The following is a 17088-nucleotide window of genomic DNA, read 5'->3' as shown; positions in this document are numbered from 1 at the left end:
GCCGGCGGCGCAAGCGAGCTGTTGCGGTTCCTGCTGCCTGCGCAGATGACGCCTTTTGCGTCGCTCGTCAACGGCATGAATTGCTCAGCTGCGCCAAAGTAAATGGGATCGAGATGGCGATTCCGTCGTATTCGGGGTGTCGTCGCGTCTTCCCGTGTTGGTTGGTGGCCCAATTGCACAAAAACTTGGACCTTGAGGAGTGCAGAGCAGCGGCGTTCCCTCGAAAGCAAAGCCCCAGGCGAGCCACCACCATCCACCAGCAAGCCAGCCGGCCGATCCTGTCTGGCCTTTCTTTCTCCTAAGAGGCGTCATCCTTGCTTACCGGACACAGCAGCACTCGTCCGTTTATTTGCCCGCCTGTGATGCTGACCTTGCGTTTGCGTTGCGTTGTGCCTGGCCCCCGACTCAGATCTTCGCTGGGAGGGGGCGCTGTGTCCTGAGTCTCGTCACCACCCGGTCAGCCCTGCTGGTGGTGGTGGTGGTGGTGGTGGTGGTGGTGGTAGTGCTGCTGCTTATTCAAACACCACAGCGTCCAACGGACTTCGGCATTGCACAAGGTGAGCGCACACGACAGAGAGCGGGCGAGCGGACAAGCGCGATACGTAAGTACGAGTACGGACGGCGGGTGCTGGAGTGAGCTGTGAGATTGTTGCCTCTGCTGATGTTGCTCTTCTCCTCCACCTGCGGCCGCTGCTGCTCGGATTCGTTGTACGTTCACGATGGAGGTCGAAGACGGAGGATGCCTTTCACCGGTAAGTCGAGCCTTCGAGATGCCGTTTTGGAGTCCGCTCGGCGGAAAAAGAGGGGGAAACGCTGGCGGGAATCGTGGTAGGTAGGTCTGTCTGCGAGTCAATCAGTCGGTCAGTTCTTCGCGCGCAGGCGGTCAAACAGCGTTCAAGTCCACGTACCGTTCGTACTGAGGACCCGTCAAGGCCAATGGCTTCGCATTACCACAAGCTTTGCGGCGTGGTCTCGTCTGCTTTCGTGGTTGTCTTGGATGGAGTGAGTGTCGAATGGGGCAGGGTCACATGAGATGCACGTGACTTGATTCACACGTGACAACCGCGGGGGTGCAACATGTCTCCAAATGGCCAAGTCCGACGCAATATCACGCAGAGTTTCAACGTCAAAAATTTCACCTCCAAAAAAGCGGACAAGCGCGAGACCAAATTACGAGTACGGACGGTGAGTGTCAATTCAATCGGCTAGGACTGTCAGCGGTGGTGGTAATGGCATGGTGGTGGCAATCGAGACCGACCGCTCGTGGGAACAAACAGGTCCCAAAAAGCTGGCAGTGAGCATGATCATCAACCAGCTCCATGTGTTCCTGCAGTACAGGCTGTATAATTCGGCGCCTGAGAGTCCGCCGCCTGCAAAGAGACGGAAAGCACCGTCCCGAAGCCGTCTCTGGCACTTCGCCAGTCCAGATATTGGCGTAATGAATCAGTCGGTTGGCCGACAGGTCCATCCTCGTGTACTTCAAGTCACCTACCGCCATTTCCGACATGTCGCGCATCCAGATATCGCTGTTTCCACGCTTCTGGAAAGAAATCGACTAGGTTTGTGCAAACTTACGCGGCCGCCATCCGTTGCTCGTCGCTTTCTCTGAGAGCATTATGACATCGAGCACACCAGCTTGGGAGACTTGAAGACGGCCCTGGAAAGCAGAGTTGGGTTTTCTGCCTCCAGCCATCCGCGTGTGTGGCGAACCGGGAACCCGTCATCGGAAGATCCAGTCAGTCGAGTGGCAATCGGGACGAACCTGCGAGACTGGTCGTCGACTGCGAAGATGACTGCGTAGTTGTCGGAATTTCCAGCCACCCACGCTGCGTGCTTCGCTCCCCCGCCTTTTATACTTACGGCTTGGGGTTGCTGCTGCTGCTGCTGCTGCTTGCTCTACTCTTTTAGTCTACTCTCTCCGGCTGTCTATTGTTGCGCAAGAAAATTGGCGTTGATTTGCCAAAATGCGGGCCTCGTTTTATGTGGGGGTATTTTGACCGAACTACAATTTTGCAACGTCTATCCATGCTGTCTTTCAGTTCTCCCGGTCGTCTGCTGCTACCAGTCGTCTCTTGATCGTCTCCCCTCTCAACCATCCCGCCAACCCAATCTGCCCACCGTACTCTGCCAATGGAATCCCGCTCATCCACCCTCGCGTTTTGCAGAATAGGCAGGGTCACATACGGGGGTGCGACACGTCTCCAGATAAGTAGCTAAGTCCGACGCAACGTCCATTACTCGACACGCAGAATTTCAACGTCAAAAATATCAATTGCAAAAACCACGAATCTACCTCAGCCGCCATCCATAGCAAATCAATCCCACTTCTAATGACTATGTCAAATGCCAGCGGGAGCCGACGAAAGAGGCCGGAGGTCCAAGCCAGAGCCCTTCCAGTCTTCACTAAACCGATTCTTGGCGGTTGATGTTGCCATCAACCGTCTTGTCACCGTCCCTGGTGGCACCATCCTCACCATTGGGCTCTTCGGTACGCTTCCTCTTGTTTGAAGAAGCTTCGCATTCGCCTTCCTCATCGCTTGAGGAGTATTCGCCATCGTGATGCCATTGCAGATCGGCTGCTGGTTGGTTCCAGTCGTCAATATCACGATATGCGCGGCACTTCTTGCACTGAGCCGATTTCTCTCCGTCATCAAAAGACGTCGTCGAGATGCCCTTGCATGACGGACATTGGCGTCCACGTTTCCTAGTTCGGAAGTTCAGGCTCATGACTTCTGACCAAAATCCGTCGATGCTGTTCGCATTGTCCTTGAACTGTTCGTGCACTATGAGGCTGTCGAGATGCTTGGATGCATACAATATGACCTGTTCGCGCAGTCCTCGGTCGGTACTAGGAGTAGATTCGAAAATCTTCATCGTCATCTTGGTGAAAAATGATGGAGAGAGCGTGCCCCGGCGCGTGAAGCGGCTGAAATGGACTCTGAATTCGGCCTTGATGCCATCTTTAAGTCCAGTAAACCGGTACTTGTCAGCGGTCGAGTATGCATCGATGCACCGTAGTAGGTTTGCGTGCTCCGGGGCCCGTTTCGAGTACAGTTCGTCCAGGATTCCCATATCGATGCTGCATGTGTAGCAGAAGGCGAATACGAACTTGATCAGGATTGGGTCATCGTCGTCGAGGGATATGACACCGGTCTTGGCTTCCTGTGTTCTGGCTAAGTCCACCTGAAGCTGGAAATTTCCGAGAGTACTTACAGTGAATGGAGAGTCGGGGTTGCAAGCCTTTTCAAAGAACTCCGATTGCGTGCCGAGTATTATCTTGTGGAGGTGGAACTCTTTACCATTGCAGCGAACGATAAGATCCGTTTGTTGTTTCAGGGAAAAGTCGGCCTCGGGATACTTTTTGAGGTTGTTGAAAAAGCCTGAGGCGGCCGCAGCGTTAGCTTCCAAGTTCAAGCGACATTGTAATGACGGAGACAAAATACCAAGGGCAAGAGAGTACCTATCCATTTGAAGGTCTCAGGAGGCATGCAGGCGAGGTGAGGGCTCTACGGTGTGGGACTCGTTGAAAGACGCCGTGACGAATGACTCGATAAGCAGCGGGAAAGGTGAGGTGAAGAGGGAAGAGAGCGCGGGCAACGCGCAGCGTGGAAAGAAGACGCGTCGCAGTGGCACCAAGCCCGTTTGGGAAATCAGGGTCATCAAGACCTTGCGGAGGAAGGTGCGGTGCTTGCCCGATAGAGTCCTTGCCATTCACCTCGACGCAGCCCATGTCGAAGGAAACCGCGCTGTCAGGGAGTCATCAGAAACGTCTTTTTTTCAACACGAAATTCGCCTCGCATTCACTTTCTTCGCTCGACTCCATCTTTCAACAGGGGTTGAGACTTTGCATTCTGGAGCCTGGGTCTTCAAGGGTATGCGGAGGAGGTTCCTGCGGCTTCTTGCTTGACGGGGTCCTTGTCATTCACCTCAAACCAGCCTTTGTCGCCGCAAGTGGTAGGGCTGCCAGGGAGTCATCATGCGTGCGGTACTTCGCCTAAACACTGACAATGCAAGGACGTATCTGCCCAACGGGAAGGCCAAAAAAGGACAAAAAGGGAAAAGAAATCGGACCTGACGTGGATCGAACTCATGGTTATGGCGTGGCGGGAGGCAGATCCAGTGTTGCGAACACCATCGAAATCACCACCTCCCCGACAAGCACGCCACCAAGACGTTCCCATGCGACACACGCCAGCGTCCTTGAAGATAGACTGGGTTTTTGCAATTATAAACATGGAGGGAGGCAGCGGACTTTGCTGGGTGTGTCACGAGGGAGACTTTTTCTACCTTCTCAGGTTCCCTTGCCACTTTGCTTTGAACGCAGCCTGACTGCCCACATCCACCTCATAGTAGTGAGTCGCAAAATGATTGGCGACCCCGGGTCGAGGTGCTTGAATGCTACTTGTAGTCATCTTCCCAGACTTTGTCGTTTTGTGAGTCAAAAGTTGAAGTGTGTACGTGTATTCAGGGAGTGATCAAACACCTTGCTCCCTAATGACTTAGACGTTTGAGCTTTTGAATGGACAGCTACAGGGAGCATTCAAGCACCCCACACCGCCTTGGAGTCGCAGTTTCTTTTACGACCCATGGTGACATCATCCATCCGTGTGCTGGCATCTTTGTCGCGCGTCGCGCGCACATTCTCCTCTCTTCTCCTACCTCTTCGCACTGGACTCGGCCCACCACATCCACCTCATCTACTTGAGTGCTCACGTCTTTGTTGCGCATCTCGTGCATATTGAACTCTCTTCTCTCACCTCTCCACTCTGGACGCGGCCTGCCAACGTCCACCTCATCCGCCTGAGCGCACTCATTCTGCCTCTTCCCTCGCCTGCGCGCTCTAGACGCTGCCTGCCTGCCAAAATTCACCTCATCCACTCCAACAAAGAACATGAACCAATCGGGTATGCCACCCACCACCCTGTGGCTGGAAGGCGCTGACCGTCAGCTTCAGAATTGCACAAGGGCCTTAAGGTCCACGTCGACGACAATTTCAAATCGCAATGGAACACTGACCTGACCATCCGGTGCAAAGATGAGACTTTATACGTGCACAAGGTCATCCTTGGCGCCTGCTCGCCATTCTTCGCCAACATGTGCGGTCCCAATTCTTCCTTCAAGGTAAGTTTTCTGCGCATTGACGAGTTGAATTCGTTAACTGATCTGGCTTTAGGAGGCTCTTACCGGCGTGGTCGTTCTTGACAACGATGATCCGTTCTTCGTCCGACTCTTCCTCATCTACTGCTACACCGGAGACCTCGATGCCAACAGGGCAAATGAATGGGCCAACAAACATCATCCACTCCTCGACTGCGAGTTCGGGGATGCAATCTGCTTTGTCTACGTCTACGCCCTAGCCGACAAGTACTGCTGCGATGGATTGAAGCGCCGAGCTGAGGACGGGCTACACGAAGTGGTGTCGAGGGACATTGGCAGCAAAGGCGAGGACGGTCTTCTGTTTTCGCGCATCGTTCGTCTGGTATACGAGACGACACCAGGGAGTGATCGTGGATTGCGCGATCTGGTCCTGCACCACATGGTACGCAGGGTTGAGAACTTGATGCAGTACAAGAGCTGCAAAGCCATCTTGAACGGAATCGATGGATTCTGGGCCGACTACGTCCAGTACCTCGCGCTCACCCAGGAGCGAGCCCGCAAGTGTCCTATTTGCCGAGCTGAGATGGTCTTCTCCTTTGAGAATTGGGCTTTTCGCAGAATGGCTCCATCAGCAGGCGGGGCAGAGTGTCGCTCTTGTGGAAAATGGAGCACTGTGTTGGAGTGGAACAAAGAGATTGACGCCGACCAGGTCACTGACGAAGAAGAGGAAGGCAAGAACGTCGAAGCCCTGGATGTGCAGCGCAAAGAAGAGAGAGAGCGAGGGAAGGCAGCAAAGATACAGAGGTTCAGACAAAGCACGCTGAAGAGGAAGGCTTCTGGTGCTCGTTGAAGGGCTGGAAGAGGGCGCTTGGATGTTGGGAGAAAAATGAGTGCCACTCGACAAGACTGGGAATACCGCAATACTAGCAGGTCAAAAATGGGCGAATTCAGAATTGGAGACAAGCAAATAGAAGCAAGTTCTTGATGACGCTGGAGGCATTTGAATGCTCCCTGTGACTCGGCAAAGAGTCCTACATGCAATGTCCCACGATATGCCTGAGGTGCTTGAATGCTCCCTGTGACTCGGCAAAGAGTCCTTGAGTATCTAAAGTTCCATGATGCGCTCAAGGCGTTCGAATGCTCCCTGTGCCTCGGAAAGAGTCCTTGAGCACTTAAAGCTTCTTGATGCGCTTGAGATGCTTGAAAGCTCCCTGGGGTACACCAGGATGGAGAGAGAGCTCTGAAATTGACAGAATGAGCAGTTGACAAGAGGTCATGGCTGCAGTAGGCAATAGCTACTTACCTAATCACAACGTGGTCTTGAATGCTCCACGTGCTGACGTACCGACGTTGACCCTGCCAGCGCTCGGTTGAGCGTGGCCGTAGTCGTTCCTTCCCGCTCATAGACCCCGGCCTCCCAATCGGGCGTAGTGTGTCGATCATCTGCGCACATCTTTCTTCGCAGCGCTTCGTACAAACCCTCTCTCCTCTTCAACTCTCCCTCTCTCTCATCGCACATCTTCCTTCGCTGAGCGGCTCGCACGATAGCTCGCTATCCTTTTCACCTTTCGTCTTCGCAGCCGGGCTGGCCGCGCTCGGCCTGCGTGCGCCTCTAGAGCAATCATGGACGGATGTATGTCACCGTTTACCCTCGACTTCTCGAATGAGACTGACACTTTAGGTCCAGCTTCAGATCTCCACGAGGGTCTTATTGAATTTGTTGTCGACGGGGGTTTCAAGGCGAAGTGGCACACCGATCTCACGATCCGCTGTCAGGGCAGGGAGTTCTTTGTTCATAAAATCATCCTCGGCGCACAATCACAGTACTTCCGAAAGGCTTGTGACCCAAATTCGCCATTTCAGGTATGATATTCCCTTGTAAATGATGTGGCGTTCACGAGAAAAGCCAGACTAATTATTTCGAGCTAGGAGGCAAAGACCGGTATCATCGACCTTGTCGATGAGGATCCCGACCTCGTTCGAGTCATGCTTGACTTTTGCTACTCGAATGATTTGGACTATAGCCTCGACTGTCAGCTCTTTTGCAAACACGATGGATTCTGCTATCGAAACGCCATGTGCCATGCTCGGCTTTACGCGATGGGAGACAAATACCAACTGATTCGGCTGAAAGACCACACGGCAGAAGCACTGAAGCTCTATCTGGAGGGAAAGCTCGCCAATGAGAAAGATGAGACTCAGGCCACTGAGTTTCGCAGACTTGCTCGCGTGGTGTATGCAACGACCCCCAATACAGATCGAGGGCTACGCGACCTTCTCCTGTATTTTGCGTCAACAAACATCGACAAGCTCATGCAGGAGAGAAGTTTCAAGGCGAAGATCGACAAAATCGACGGATTCTGGGGAGAGCTTGCTCAATACACCACTGAGACTCGCGAAAGATCTCGTCGTTGCCCAAACCCCGAGTGTTTAAAAACTTCAATACAGTCGTTTCCCGCGTGGCTGGTCCGTGGAAAATATCGCGCCTGGCTTAAGTGTCCACACTGCAAGCAAGGCAATAACTTCGCAGAGTGGAACAAGCTGCGAGGTGCAGAGAAGGACACCGACTCAGAGAGCTCCTCCGATGAAGAGACTGAGTCTAGGAAACGGAAGCGAGACCACCGTTCGCCAGAGCTTGGGACGGACGTGGCACCGGTCAAACACCGCAAGCTACAGGTCTGCGATGGAGTCTGATTGGTTCGACCAAGATTCGAGAGATTGGCTTCAGCGAGAGGTTCAGTGAGGGTCAGAACAGGCATGTCAGAATCACAGGGAGTTGCCGGGTGCTGGATGCAACGAATTAAGTCGGATGGGAAGAGCTAGTTGCTTCATGAATTTGGGAAGACCGCAGGCTGCACAAGGGAGGTAGCATAATTGACTGATTTGGTCTTCATTCGAGGTGACTTTCCTGCCGTTAACGTGACACACCGCCAGAGCTTTCTGGATCTCATCAAGCTAGAGGCATATCTGAGCTAGGCACAGAACCAGTCATGGCCTGGAGTGAGGCTGTGATTGTTGGCTGCAAGAGATGTCAACATCATGATGGCGCAGAAATGCATGGATGCTCCCTGGTCTTTGGTGATTCAGTTCTCCTTTAACACTTCGCAAAATCCTTTGGCGAAAAGTGTTAAGATGCTCTACTATGAGAGATTTGAGAGCGCTCAGCAATGAACCTACAGCAATAGTGTCTGTGTGTGCCAAAACCTTACCGCACCTTCCTCACAAGAGAGGCTTCCCGATCGGGCTTGGTGCGGGTTGAGTGTCTTCCTTTGCAGCGCGTCGCGCACAAAAACTTCTCTACCTCTTTGTTTTGCACTACTCAGTGCTTACACACCCAAACAATCGACCCTCTTGCAACTCGACCTCGAGAGCTTCCTGCGCAAACAATCGGCACGCGCCAAAAGCCTCCACTATGAGCGGTATTCCATCCCTTCGTCCGCCGAATGAACGACGCTGATTCTGAGTTTCCTTTCAGGCTGGCTTTCAGGCCTAAAGGATCATGCCGATTCAGGTTTCCAAAGTAGATGGAATACCGACCTCACGATTACCTGTCGAGGACAGTGGTTCTACGTTCACAAGGTCATTGTCGCGGCTGAGTCGCCATTCTTTCGCAAGGTCTGCGATCCAGACTCGCCCTTCAAGGTGGGCGACTTTTGCATGAATACGTGGGATTGGTCTGACTTGCGAAACAGGAAGCAAAGACCAGTGTCATTCACCTCTACGACGATCCTCTTTTCGTTCAGGTGATGCTTGTGTATTGCTATACCGGCGAAATCAGAAGCTACTTGTTCAATGAATGGGCGGATAACAGCGGAAAGTCTGCATCGGACTGGGACCGAAAGGATGAGACCGAAAATGGTTATCGCCACGGATACTGCTGCGCCTACATCTACGCGCTAGCTGACAAGTATCAAATCAGCAGTCTCAAGATCAAAGCAAAGGACTACCTACACAGATATCTCTCCTGCTTTAGTCACTGCCCCTGCGACGATTGGGATGAGGTAATATTCCCAAAAGTTGCAAGCAAAGTTTACAAGACGACGCCCAGCACGGATCGAGGGCTGCGCGACGTGGTGTTGGAGCATACACGCAAACGATTCGAGCAGTTGATTGCGTTTCGACGAGCCAAAGCTACTATGGACAAGATTGACGGCTTTTGGGCTGAATACGTTCAGTACCTAGGTGATACGGAAAGTCGACAACGCGAGTGTCCAGGCTGCAAGAAGGATTGTTGGCAGTCTGTCAAGTGGTGGAAAGACCTTGGCACCGACAATCCTGAATATTATCCATGCCCCTACTGCAGGAGGGCTTTCACCATGGAGGAGTGGAACAAACTAAAGGACACCAACTACCCTGGCGACGATACGGACAGCTCGGATGATGAGCAGGCGGAGTTATCAGCACCATCCAACAAAGGCACGGATTCGATGGACCTCGGAGCGGCCAGCCCAGCGACCAAATCTCTCAAGACCAACAACAGCGAAAGCGCTTCCGGCGCTCCTTGATTTTGGATCGCGAGCTTTGTGATGGGCAGGGGTCTTTTCGACGGGCTGAGGATCGGGCGGAGCAGAGTAAGGGATCAAGATGATTTGCGTGGAAACGAACAGAGGCTTCTCGGGTCGCTTCTTGGAATCACGAAGCGTGGAATGCGTCGAAAGGGAAAGCTGTAGTTCGTTCGGAACACTTCGAAAATACGAGGTGATATAACAATGGAGAAGATCCTCTCTGCAATCTTGCTGGCCTGGTCATGGTGGGTGATCGGAAACCACCAACTCAAGGCCCTTTTCGGTGCTAAGGCAGAATGTAACGAGACAGGGAGCATTCAAGCTCCTTTGCCTTGAAGATAGAAATTGAGCACTCTCCAAACACGTAGTGATAAGGAGCCATCAAGCGCTGGCACTTCGGTCTCAAAGCGCTTTCAACCATACTTTGCTCGAACTTCTCTGCTGTGCCCGACTAGGTGACTGCCCGGGCAGGATGCGCCTGCGCGCCTTCTCAACGACGACCGAGACTTCCCAAACGGGATTGGTGTCGCTCTGCGGATATTTCTACAGTGCCCGTTGCACCGCGATCCTCCACCTTCAACCTCCAACCTTCACCTTCGACCTTCAACCTTCTCCCCTCACCTTTTCTTCCAAGCAGGCCGTCCGCACCTGGGTCTGCTTGCGAGCCGCAAGCCATATCATCAACATGGCGAGCAAAGACGGTGAATCGGGCCTCTCGACTACCTCAACGAACGTTGCTGATACCTCACCACAGGCTGGCTTCCCGGCCTGGCGAAAACGCAAGCGATGGATTCCAGAGCAAGCGAGACACCGACCTCACCATTCGCTCTCGAGGCGAGCAGTTCCACGTCCACAAATTGATCGTTTGCGCTCAATCGGAGTTCTTCAGCAAAGCTTGCGGTCCGGATTCGCTGTTTCTGGTGAGGGCTCCGCTCGCTCTGCAACAGAGCTGCAAAACGATGGCTGACATATAAATCAGGAGGCTAAGACGGGCGTGGTCAACCTTGACGATGATCACCCTTTCTTGGTGAAGCTTATGCTTGTCTACTGCTACACAGGCGGAGTGGATGAAGATATGCTGAAGGAACGGTTCGAACAAGATCTCGGAGAAGACTTCCCATGTTACGAAGACGGAATCTGCAATGCCGAAATCTACGCCTTTGCCGACAAATACTGGATCGACGGACTCAAGACCGCGGCCATGACAAGGCTCTACCGCTACTTCGACGAGGAATCCGAAGCTGTTCTGGAAGAACGGTACTGGTGGCATGAGCACGTCTCTAAAATCGCCCAGAAGGTCTACAAGACGACAATCAGCACAGACAGAGGCTTGCGCGACATGGTCCTGAACTACACCTCGACGCATTTCGATAAGCTCATGGAAGTCAAGATCTTCAAAGCCAATACAGACAAAATCGAGGGCTTCTGGGCCGAGTTCACTCAATACCAGGCCGACAACAAAGCAAGATTTCGCGAATGTCCTCGCTGTGGTACCACCTCGATGCAGGTCTTCCGCACATGGGGACCACACCTGATCAATCCTTCCTGTCATACATCGGCTACCTGTGACTGGTGCGACGTAGCATCATCGTTCGAGGCCTGGAACCAACCACTGCACGAACGCGAATATAGCGAAAGTAGCGATAGCGAGTGAGGGAGTGCGTCGATCGATGAAGGATGCTGGGCTTTGCCAGCGCAGCGGCCTTCAATACTGCCAAAATCCGGCAGACAAAAGACCTCGGCAGAGTGGATATTTTGCAAATATCGGGAGTCGAGGTACCGATTTCATTGGGATGCAAAAGCAGAAAAAGGCGAAATGGGGATAGGACTACTTGATTTTTCTTCAACACTATAGGTCGATGCGGCATGGGTTGGCTTGGAATATCCGCAGGATTTGCTTGGAATATCGGCAGGATTTGCTTGGCCAGTGGTTGAATATTGCAGAGAGAGAATTGACACTTATTGCTGAAATTTACCACGATCCTTTTTCGCTCCATCCCTGACGATTCCATGTCGCTACCACTGTACTTCTGCTGTGTTGCGAGTTGTCATGCTCGAGACCTCTCGTGTGCCGCATGCCGCAGCTATTCTCCCTCATGAGACAGCAGTCGTGCTCTATGCTGGGGAGGATTGTAGGCCACACAATGAATGTAGACCTCGAGTCTCAGCGACCAAACGCAACGCTTGAGGAGCATTCAAGCATCTGGTATTCAAAGGACTTAGGCAATTGAGCTCGTAGAAGGATAGCTACAGGGAGCACTCGAGCAGCCCTGGCTTGCCGTGCAGCTCGCGCGCCAATCTCGCAGTCTGCTGCTTCTTCACCTCCGTCTCGTCGGCCGTGGTTTTGTTGGCAATTTGTACAAACATGTCGATAATGGTCTTGGCCATGTCGTTCTTTTTCAGCTTCTCATCGGTGTTGACGACGCGGACGCCTCGCTCGAGTGGCACCCAGACTGTCTTGCCCTGGGGCACTGCGTGATGGTCGCCATTCCTGAGCCTGGCAACAAACCTACTCTACCAGTACGTGACTACTCGGGGCGGATGACATTCAACTCTGCCGTAAATGTGGGTGAAGCGGTTGAGGGCGATCGGAAAGCTTGGGGACTTGTAATCCATTTGTATGTAACCCCATTCGAGCGTGCAAGATACAACGCCCAAGGCAGGCTTCTCCGTAAACTTGAGGGCTCTCTGTTGCCCTTGCCTGTCGTTGCTGTATAGGGTCGCGCAGGCACGATTGTTCTAAGTAAGTTAGTCACGAGCTGCTGTGTTGTGGATGGAAGAACTTACGAATCCCGCAGACTTGATAGCGCCCTGGAGGGTGACGGTCTGCGGCCAAGGTAGCTGATACTTGCCGCTGCTCTTGCTGCTCGTTTCTTCTTCGTCTGGGATCGTGATGTGGACTGGTGCGCTCTTTGGCGCCGGCTTTGACTTCTGCGCCGGCTTTGGCTTCTTCGCCGGTGGAGCGGCGACATCTTCACCGTCTTCGCGACGACGCCTTGGCTTTGCGGGTACGGCGGCGCCATCTCCTTCATTGTCATCGCGGCGCCTTGGAGAAGCGGGAAGTGGCTCCAGGGCCTTTGGCGCTGTCGTGCCGGGTATGCCAAAGGGGTTGCGCGGCGCTCCGTCGCGCGGTCCAAAGCTGCCCACGGTCGAATTGATGGCCATCTGCTGAGCACTTCGGCCTTGTTGGGCCGGTAGAGTGCTGTAGTCACCGCTGAACTGCTGAGCACTTTGCTCGTGAAACGGGCTGTTGTCCAAGTCCAACGGCTGGTGCGGACCAAAGGTGTTGTAATTTCCATCAAAGTTTTCGGCGGGGCGATCGTAGAGTTGGCTGTTCTGGAGCTGCCCAAACGTGTTGAAATTGGCACGAAGCTGCTCAGCCCTTGACTCGTCGCGCTCCTCGTGCGGCTGAAAAGTCATGTAGTTGTCAAAGTCAAGACTGTCGATTTCTGTCGACATGTTCTCAAATTCATCGTCGACGAGTGGGGCCGATGACGACTCTTCTGGGATTCCTGGTTGGGTGCCGTGTCCAGTCATTCGTGGAATTTGGGAGGAGGCTGGTGGGAGCTGGCCATTGGCGCCAATGTCCATGGCCGGGGGTGTTGTCTTCGGCAATCTCGCTTTCCAGACCGCGCTTCTTCTCTTGCAGACCCTCGAGCTCGCTTTCAAGACCGCTCTTTTTCTCCTCCAGACCCGCGAGCTCGCCTTCCAGCACTCCATTCTTGTCCTCCAGACCTTTGACCTCTCCTTCAAGGCTGCTCTTTCTTTCCCGCAGGCTGTCGATCTCAGCACCAACGCCAGTCTTCTCAACCTCGAGCTTGTCAACTGCCGTGCCAAGGGCAGCCTTCTCAGCCTTGAGGACCTGGATCTCGCCGCTAAACTGCTGAGCAGTTGGGGCAGTTGGAGGAGCAGTCCGTGACTTAGCGATTTGAGCTCTTGGGAGGGTAGCTACAGGGAGCATTCAAGCACCCGTGAGTCAAAGGACTTAGCAAATAGAGCTCGTAGACGGATAGCTACAGGGAGCATTCGAGCACTTGTGAGTCAAAGGACTTAGCGAATAGAGCTCGTAGAAGGATAGCTACAGGGAGCATTCAAGCACCCCCGTCCTTGGAGTTAGCATTTTCTTCGCGGCGGCTCGAAAGTCCAAAAGCTTTAGGATCCGAGCTCGCCGAAGGATAGTCACAGGGAGCATTCGAGCACCTCTGCACTGTCTTGGATTTGGCCTTTTTTGCGGCGAGCTCAAAGCCCTCTGCGGTAGCGTGACTTCCGTTCCTCGACACCCAGGCAGGCCTCCCAATCAGTGATAGTACCACAGCGGGCGACAAAAGAAATTGCTAACCCAAGAATCTCCGTCGCCAAGTCAGCACACGTAGATACGTGGAGTGTTCAAGCGCTTCATACCTCCAACAAAGAGAAAGCCGGATCTACACGAGTAAAACTTCGTTTTTTCGATGGAACGGATCGCTTGGTTGTACTCGTAGTAGAAACGGAAGCATGCTCGACAAATCCAATCATCTGGAAATGCCGGAATGGTCTTGAAGCCGTGTGCGAACTTTGCTGGTTTGCAACATGCGGGATTCGCGCAGTGGGTGCCAGCGCGCATCGATACCTCAAGGGCCTTCTTCGCAGCCAGAGATGCTGGTGATGATGTGGGAGGGGTTGTGGAACCAAATTGCGAGATAGACATGACCCTGTTGAGGCCTTTTCCATGTCATGGTCGGCATGGGAGGACTTTCTGGACCGCAGCCAGGGCCTTGGCGTATCAGTCTCCGTGTGACGATGCCATGCCATCGATTTAGAATGGGAGTCTCCTTGGCAGTCATAGATCCCGGGGGTGATGTCCACAGGCGACTGACAAGCCCTTTGGCCCCTACAGCAGTCACAGCTTTTCTGTGATTTAGGGAGAAATGACTGTTCCACAACGATTTGAGGCTTTTTTTAACATTCGCCGTGAAAAGGCGAAATGCCGCTGACGGGGCGCGAGGTTGGCACATTCGTGTTGTTCAAGCGGCCCCAACAATCGAAATCGAAAACCAGTTTGCAGGGACTGGTCCAGGTGGCTTTGAGCCCAAGTGCTGTAGTTTTTCAGCTCTGTAAAAGTCACATTCTCGCCTTTACCTGGGCCAAAAACAGCCACCATAGCTGAGACTGGACAAGAAAATACCCAGGCAAGGCTTCTTTTCAGGAGGAGCTGCGGTCCACAGACGACGTGCGAAGCCTCTGGCTCCATCCGCCGCCAACGCTTTTTCAACGCCGAGTGTTGAATCCGCCATCGTCCTCGAACCCCGTGCCCAGGAATTATAGTTTTTCCAGCGGGTAAAGATGCCATTTTCGCCCCGGGCAGAACCGCCGTACGGTTTCCAGAGCTGCGCGAGCTGAACGAGGATCAAATAACAACCGTGCTGAAGCACCTCTTCTTCGGTGCATCGAGGCAGTGATATGAGGTCCGAGATGTCAAAGTCTCGGCCAAGAACCGAGATTGTTGTTTGTGGGAACAACGACATTGCTCGGTTTGCAAGTTCCGGGACTGAGGCGCTCTTGAAAACTTCAAGAAATCGAGCAGATATCCCCGCTTCGGTTCCGTTGTCTAGCGCCTCGATGGAAGTTTGTGAAAAGGCGTTGAACACTAGCATGAGCCTTGTTTTAAACCCTTCTTGTCCCTCGGGGCTTGCCACTTCGTCTCCGCTAGGATCTTTTCCGAGGTCCAGGGCGGCGAAATTGCTCATTGAGACAACAGTTGCAGCGCGGGCCTTCCCCGGTTGCGGGTTGGGAGTTCTTCGATATCGCTGTCTTGGACGTCGTCGTTCTCTGCATGCGTGTTCAAGAGACTTTGTTCTGCAGGATCATGATCACTCCGCGTGCGCTCGTCAATGAGAAAATCTGGGGATTCGTCATCGACGTCGGTGTCGGTGTCAGCGCGGGCCTTCCCCTTGCGGTTGCTGGTTACGAGTTCTTGGTCGCCGCAAGAGTAAACACGTCGCTTCGTCATCATTGCCGTTTCGAGTATCAGGACCTCGTTGGCAGTCACAGCTCCCGGGGCTGAAGTCCACAATCGACGCGCATAGCCCTTCGATCCCTCAGTAGCCAGAGCCTTCTCAACTGCCAGGGTGTTCTCAACAACCGTTCTTGTGCCTCTGGCGTAGGCGTTGTAGTTTTTGAGGCGGGCGAATATTCCGGAGTCACCACGTCCAGAGCCGCCGTAGAGCTTCCAAAGCTGCTCAAATACGAGCATCAGGTAGCAGCCATGCCACATTGCTTCATCGTTGCTGCATCTAGGGAGAGCAAGCAGATCCTCAATTGTGAAGTCGCGACCGAGGATCACAACAGTCGATTCCGGGATCAATTCCATGGCACGGTTGACAAGCTCGGGGATCGAGGCGGTAGAGAACACGTCCAGGAATCTCTGGGAGATGCCAGTGGGGAGTCCCTCCAACTTGGACTCCAGTATCAGGGTCGACAGAACGTTGAAGGCGACTGTGATTGGTCTTGGTCAGTTTCAATGTCCTCAGTATAGAATTCGCGCGGCAACGTACCATGTCTCGTCATTGGAACCGTAATTATTGTTTGGATGAGGCGGGGTGAGGTCGATGAGAAGAGAAGAAGAGATGGGATTCGGTAGCAGAAATTGACGTTGTGCGGCCCATGGGATACGGATGGGCTGCCCGGCGGCAAGGAAGGAGGCACCACCAGCGAGGAAGGCACCACCGGGCCGGAGCAACAACCTGAAGGACGTCCAGCAAGCGAAGAAGCGAGGCGTACGGGGAGCATTCGAGTGCCTTGATTTGCCGTCTGACTTGCCATGGACCTGTTCTGTCAACTTCAATGGCTTACATACCTGCTCAACACCACAACTTTTTGCAGCGGCGCCTGCGTGGATCCGATATATTGCTACCTTACCGCTTCCACTACCATCCTCCAGCATCATTCCCACCGTTCAATCGCTACATACCTAAAAACAAGGGCTTCCAGCCAACCGCGGCTGCTGATTACTTCAATCCACCAGCTCAATCTACCGCCGGCGCACTTCAAGACCGCCAAGTAATTACGCTCCTCCACTGCCGCCCGTTCCATGATCCCCACGACTCATCCCGTCCATCATCGCTCGTCGTAGACGTCGTTCAGTCAGATACATACATGAATACATTGAGATGCGCGCTCGCCCGCCTGTCCGCCAGCCTGCCGTCCACTCCAATCCAGTCCAGTCCAGTCGAATATGCGTGTGCAAAGTGGCGCGGTTGCTTGTGTTACAGGAAGGGAACAAACAAAAGGGTGTGTCGAGAGGCGGAAAGCGGAAAAGATGGATGGATAAAATAGAAAGACGATAAAAAGGAGAGGAAGATGTAAGTAAAGGGCGCGCAAGATCCGTCACGTCGTGTCCCGTCCCTCCGCCGCCTCTTCATTCTTGATGGGGTCCAATCTCTTTTGTGTGGTTGAGCAGCAGAACCGTCGCGAGGCGGCTGCTCGACCACTGCCGGAGTGCCTTTTC

The 17088-nt window shown here is 53.5% G+C and overlaps 7 protein-coding genes across 7 annotated transcripts; 4 read left to right on the top strand and 3 right to left on the bottom strand.

The window, feature by feature from the left end:
* Window positions 1-2282: 2282 nt before the first annotated feature.
* BKA78DRAFT_382461 (uncharacterized protein) lies at window positions 2283-3488 on the bottom strand (the record flags this gene model as incomplete). Its single annotated transcript, XM_066893034.1, has 3 exons — window positions 2283-3162; window positions 3214-3380; window positions 3461-3488. 3 exons carry the CDS (start codon window positions 3486-3488, stop codon window positions 2404-2406), a joined length of 954 nt encoding a protein of 317 aa, XP_066740264.1. The 3' UTR covers window positions 2283-2403.
* Window positions 3489-4891: 1403 nt separating this feature from the next.
* Window positions 4892-5947, top strand: BKA78DRAFT_298678 (uncharacterized protein; the record flags this gene model as incomplete). Its single annotated transcript, XM_066886949.1, has 3 exons — window positions 4892-4904; window positions 4955-5121; window positions 5174-5947. 3 exons carry the CDS (start codon window positions 4892-4894, stop codon window positions 5945-5947), a joined length of 954 nt encoding a protein of 317 aa, XP_066740263.1.
* A 773-nt stretch (window positions 5948-6720) lies between these two features.
* On the top strand, window positions 6721-7961 carry BKA78DRAFT_360325 (uncharacterized protein; the record flags this gene model as incomplete). The annotated part of the gene is made up of 3 exons (XM_066892409.1): window positions 6721-6730; window positions 6779-6960; window positions 7027-7961. The coding sequence occupies 3 exons, from the start codon at window positions 6721-6723 to the stop codon at window positions 7789-7791; spliced, it is 957 nt and encodes a 318-aa protein (XP_066740262.1). The 3' UTR covers window positions 7792-7961.
* Window positions 7962-9806: 1845 nt separating this feature from the next.
* Window positions 9807-11256, top strand: BKA78DRAFT_355840 (uncharacterized protein; the record flags this gene model as incomplete). Its single annotated transcript, XM_066891974.1, has 3 exons — window positions 9807-9847; window positions 10357-10522; window positions 10582-11256. 3 exons carry the CDS (start codon window positions 9807-9809, stop codon window positions 11254-11256), a joined length of 882 nt encoding a protein of 293 aa, XP_066740261.1.
* An 860-nt stretch (window positions 11257-12116) lies between these two features.
* On the bottom strand, window positions 12117-13193 carry BKA78DRAFT_298674 (uncharacterized protein; the record flags this gene model as incomplete). Its single annotated transcript, XM_066886948.1, has 2 exons — window positions 12117-12341; window positions 12390-13193. 2 exons carry the CDS (start codon window positions 13191-13193, stop codon window positions 12117-12119), a joined length of 1029 nt encoding a protein of 342 aa, XP_066740260.1.
* A 2131-nt stretch (window positions 13194-15324) lies between these two features.
* On the bottom strand, window positions 15325-16148 carry BKA78DRAFT_355838 (uncharacterized protein; the record flags this gene model as incomplete). The annotated part of the gene is made up of 2 exons (XM_066891973.1): window positions 15325-16076; window positions 16136-16148. The coding sequence occupies 2 exons, from the start codon at window positions 16146-16148 to the stop codon at window positions 15325-15327; spliced, it is 765 nt and encodes a 254-aa protein (XP_066740259.1).
* On the top strand, window positions 16136-17020 carry BKA78DRAFT_27161 (uncharacterized protein). The gene has a single exon (XM_066885521.1). The coding sequence runs from the start codon at window positions 16425-16427 to the stop codon at window positions 16914-16916; it is 492 nt and encodes a 163-aa protein (XP_066740258.1). The 5' UTR covers window positions 16136-16424; the 3' UTR covers window positions 16917-17020.
* Window positions 17021-17088: the final 68 nt, after the last annotated feature.

Source organism: Phyllosticta capitalensis (assembly GCF_038381095.1).
Source record: "Phyllosticta capitalensis strain CBS 128856 chromosome Unknown BKA78scaffold_10, whole genome shotgun sequence".
In the NCBI taxonomy this organism is placed as follows: Eukaryota; Fungi; Ascomycota; class Dothideomycetes; order Botryosphaeriales; family Phyllostictaceae; genus Phyllosticta; species Phyllosticta capitalensis.
The sequence above is the reverse complement of the archived record's forward strand: the minus strand, read 5'-3'. Positions and strand labels throughout refer to the sequence as shown.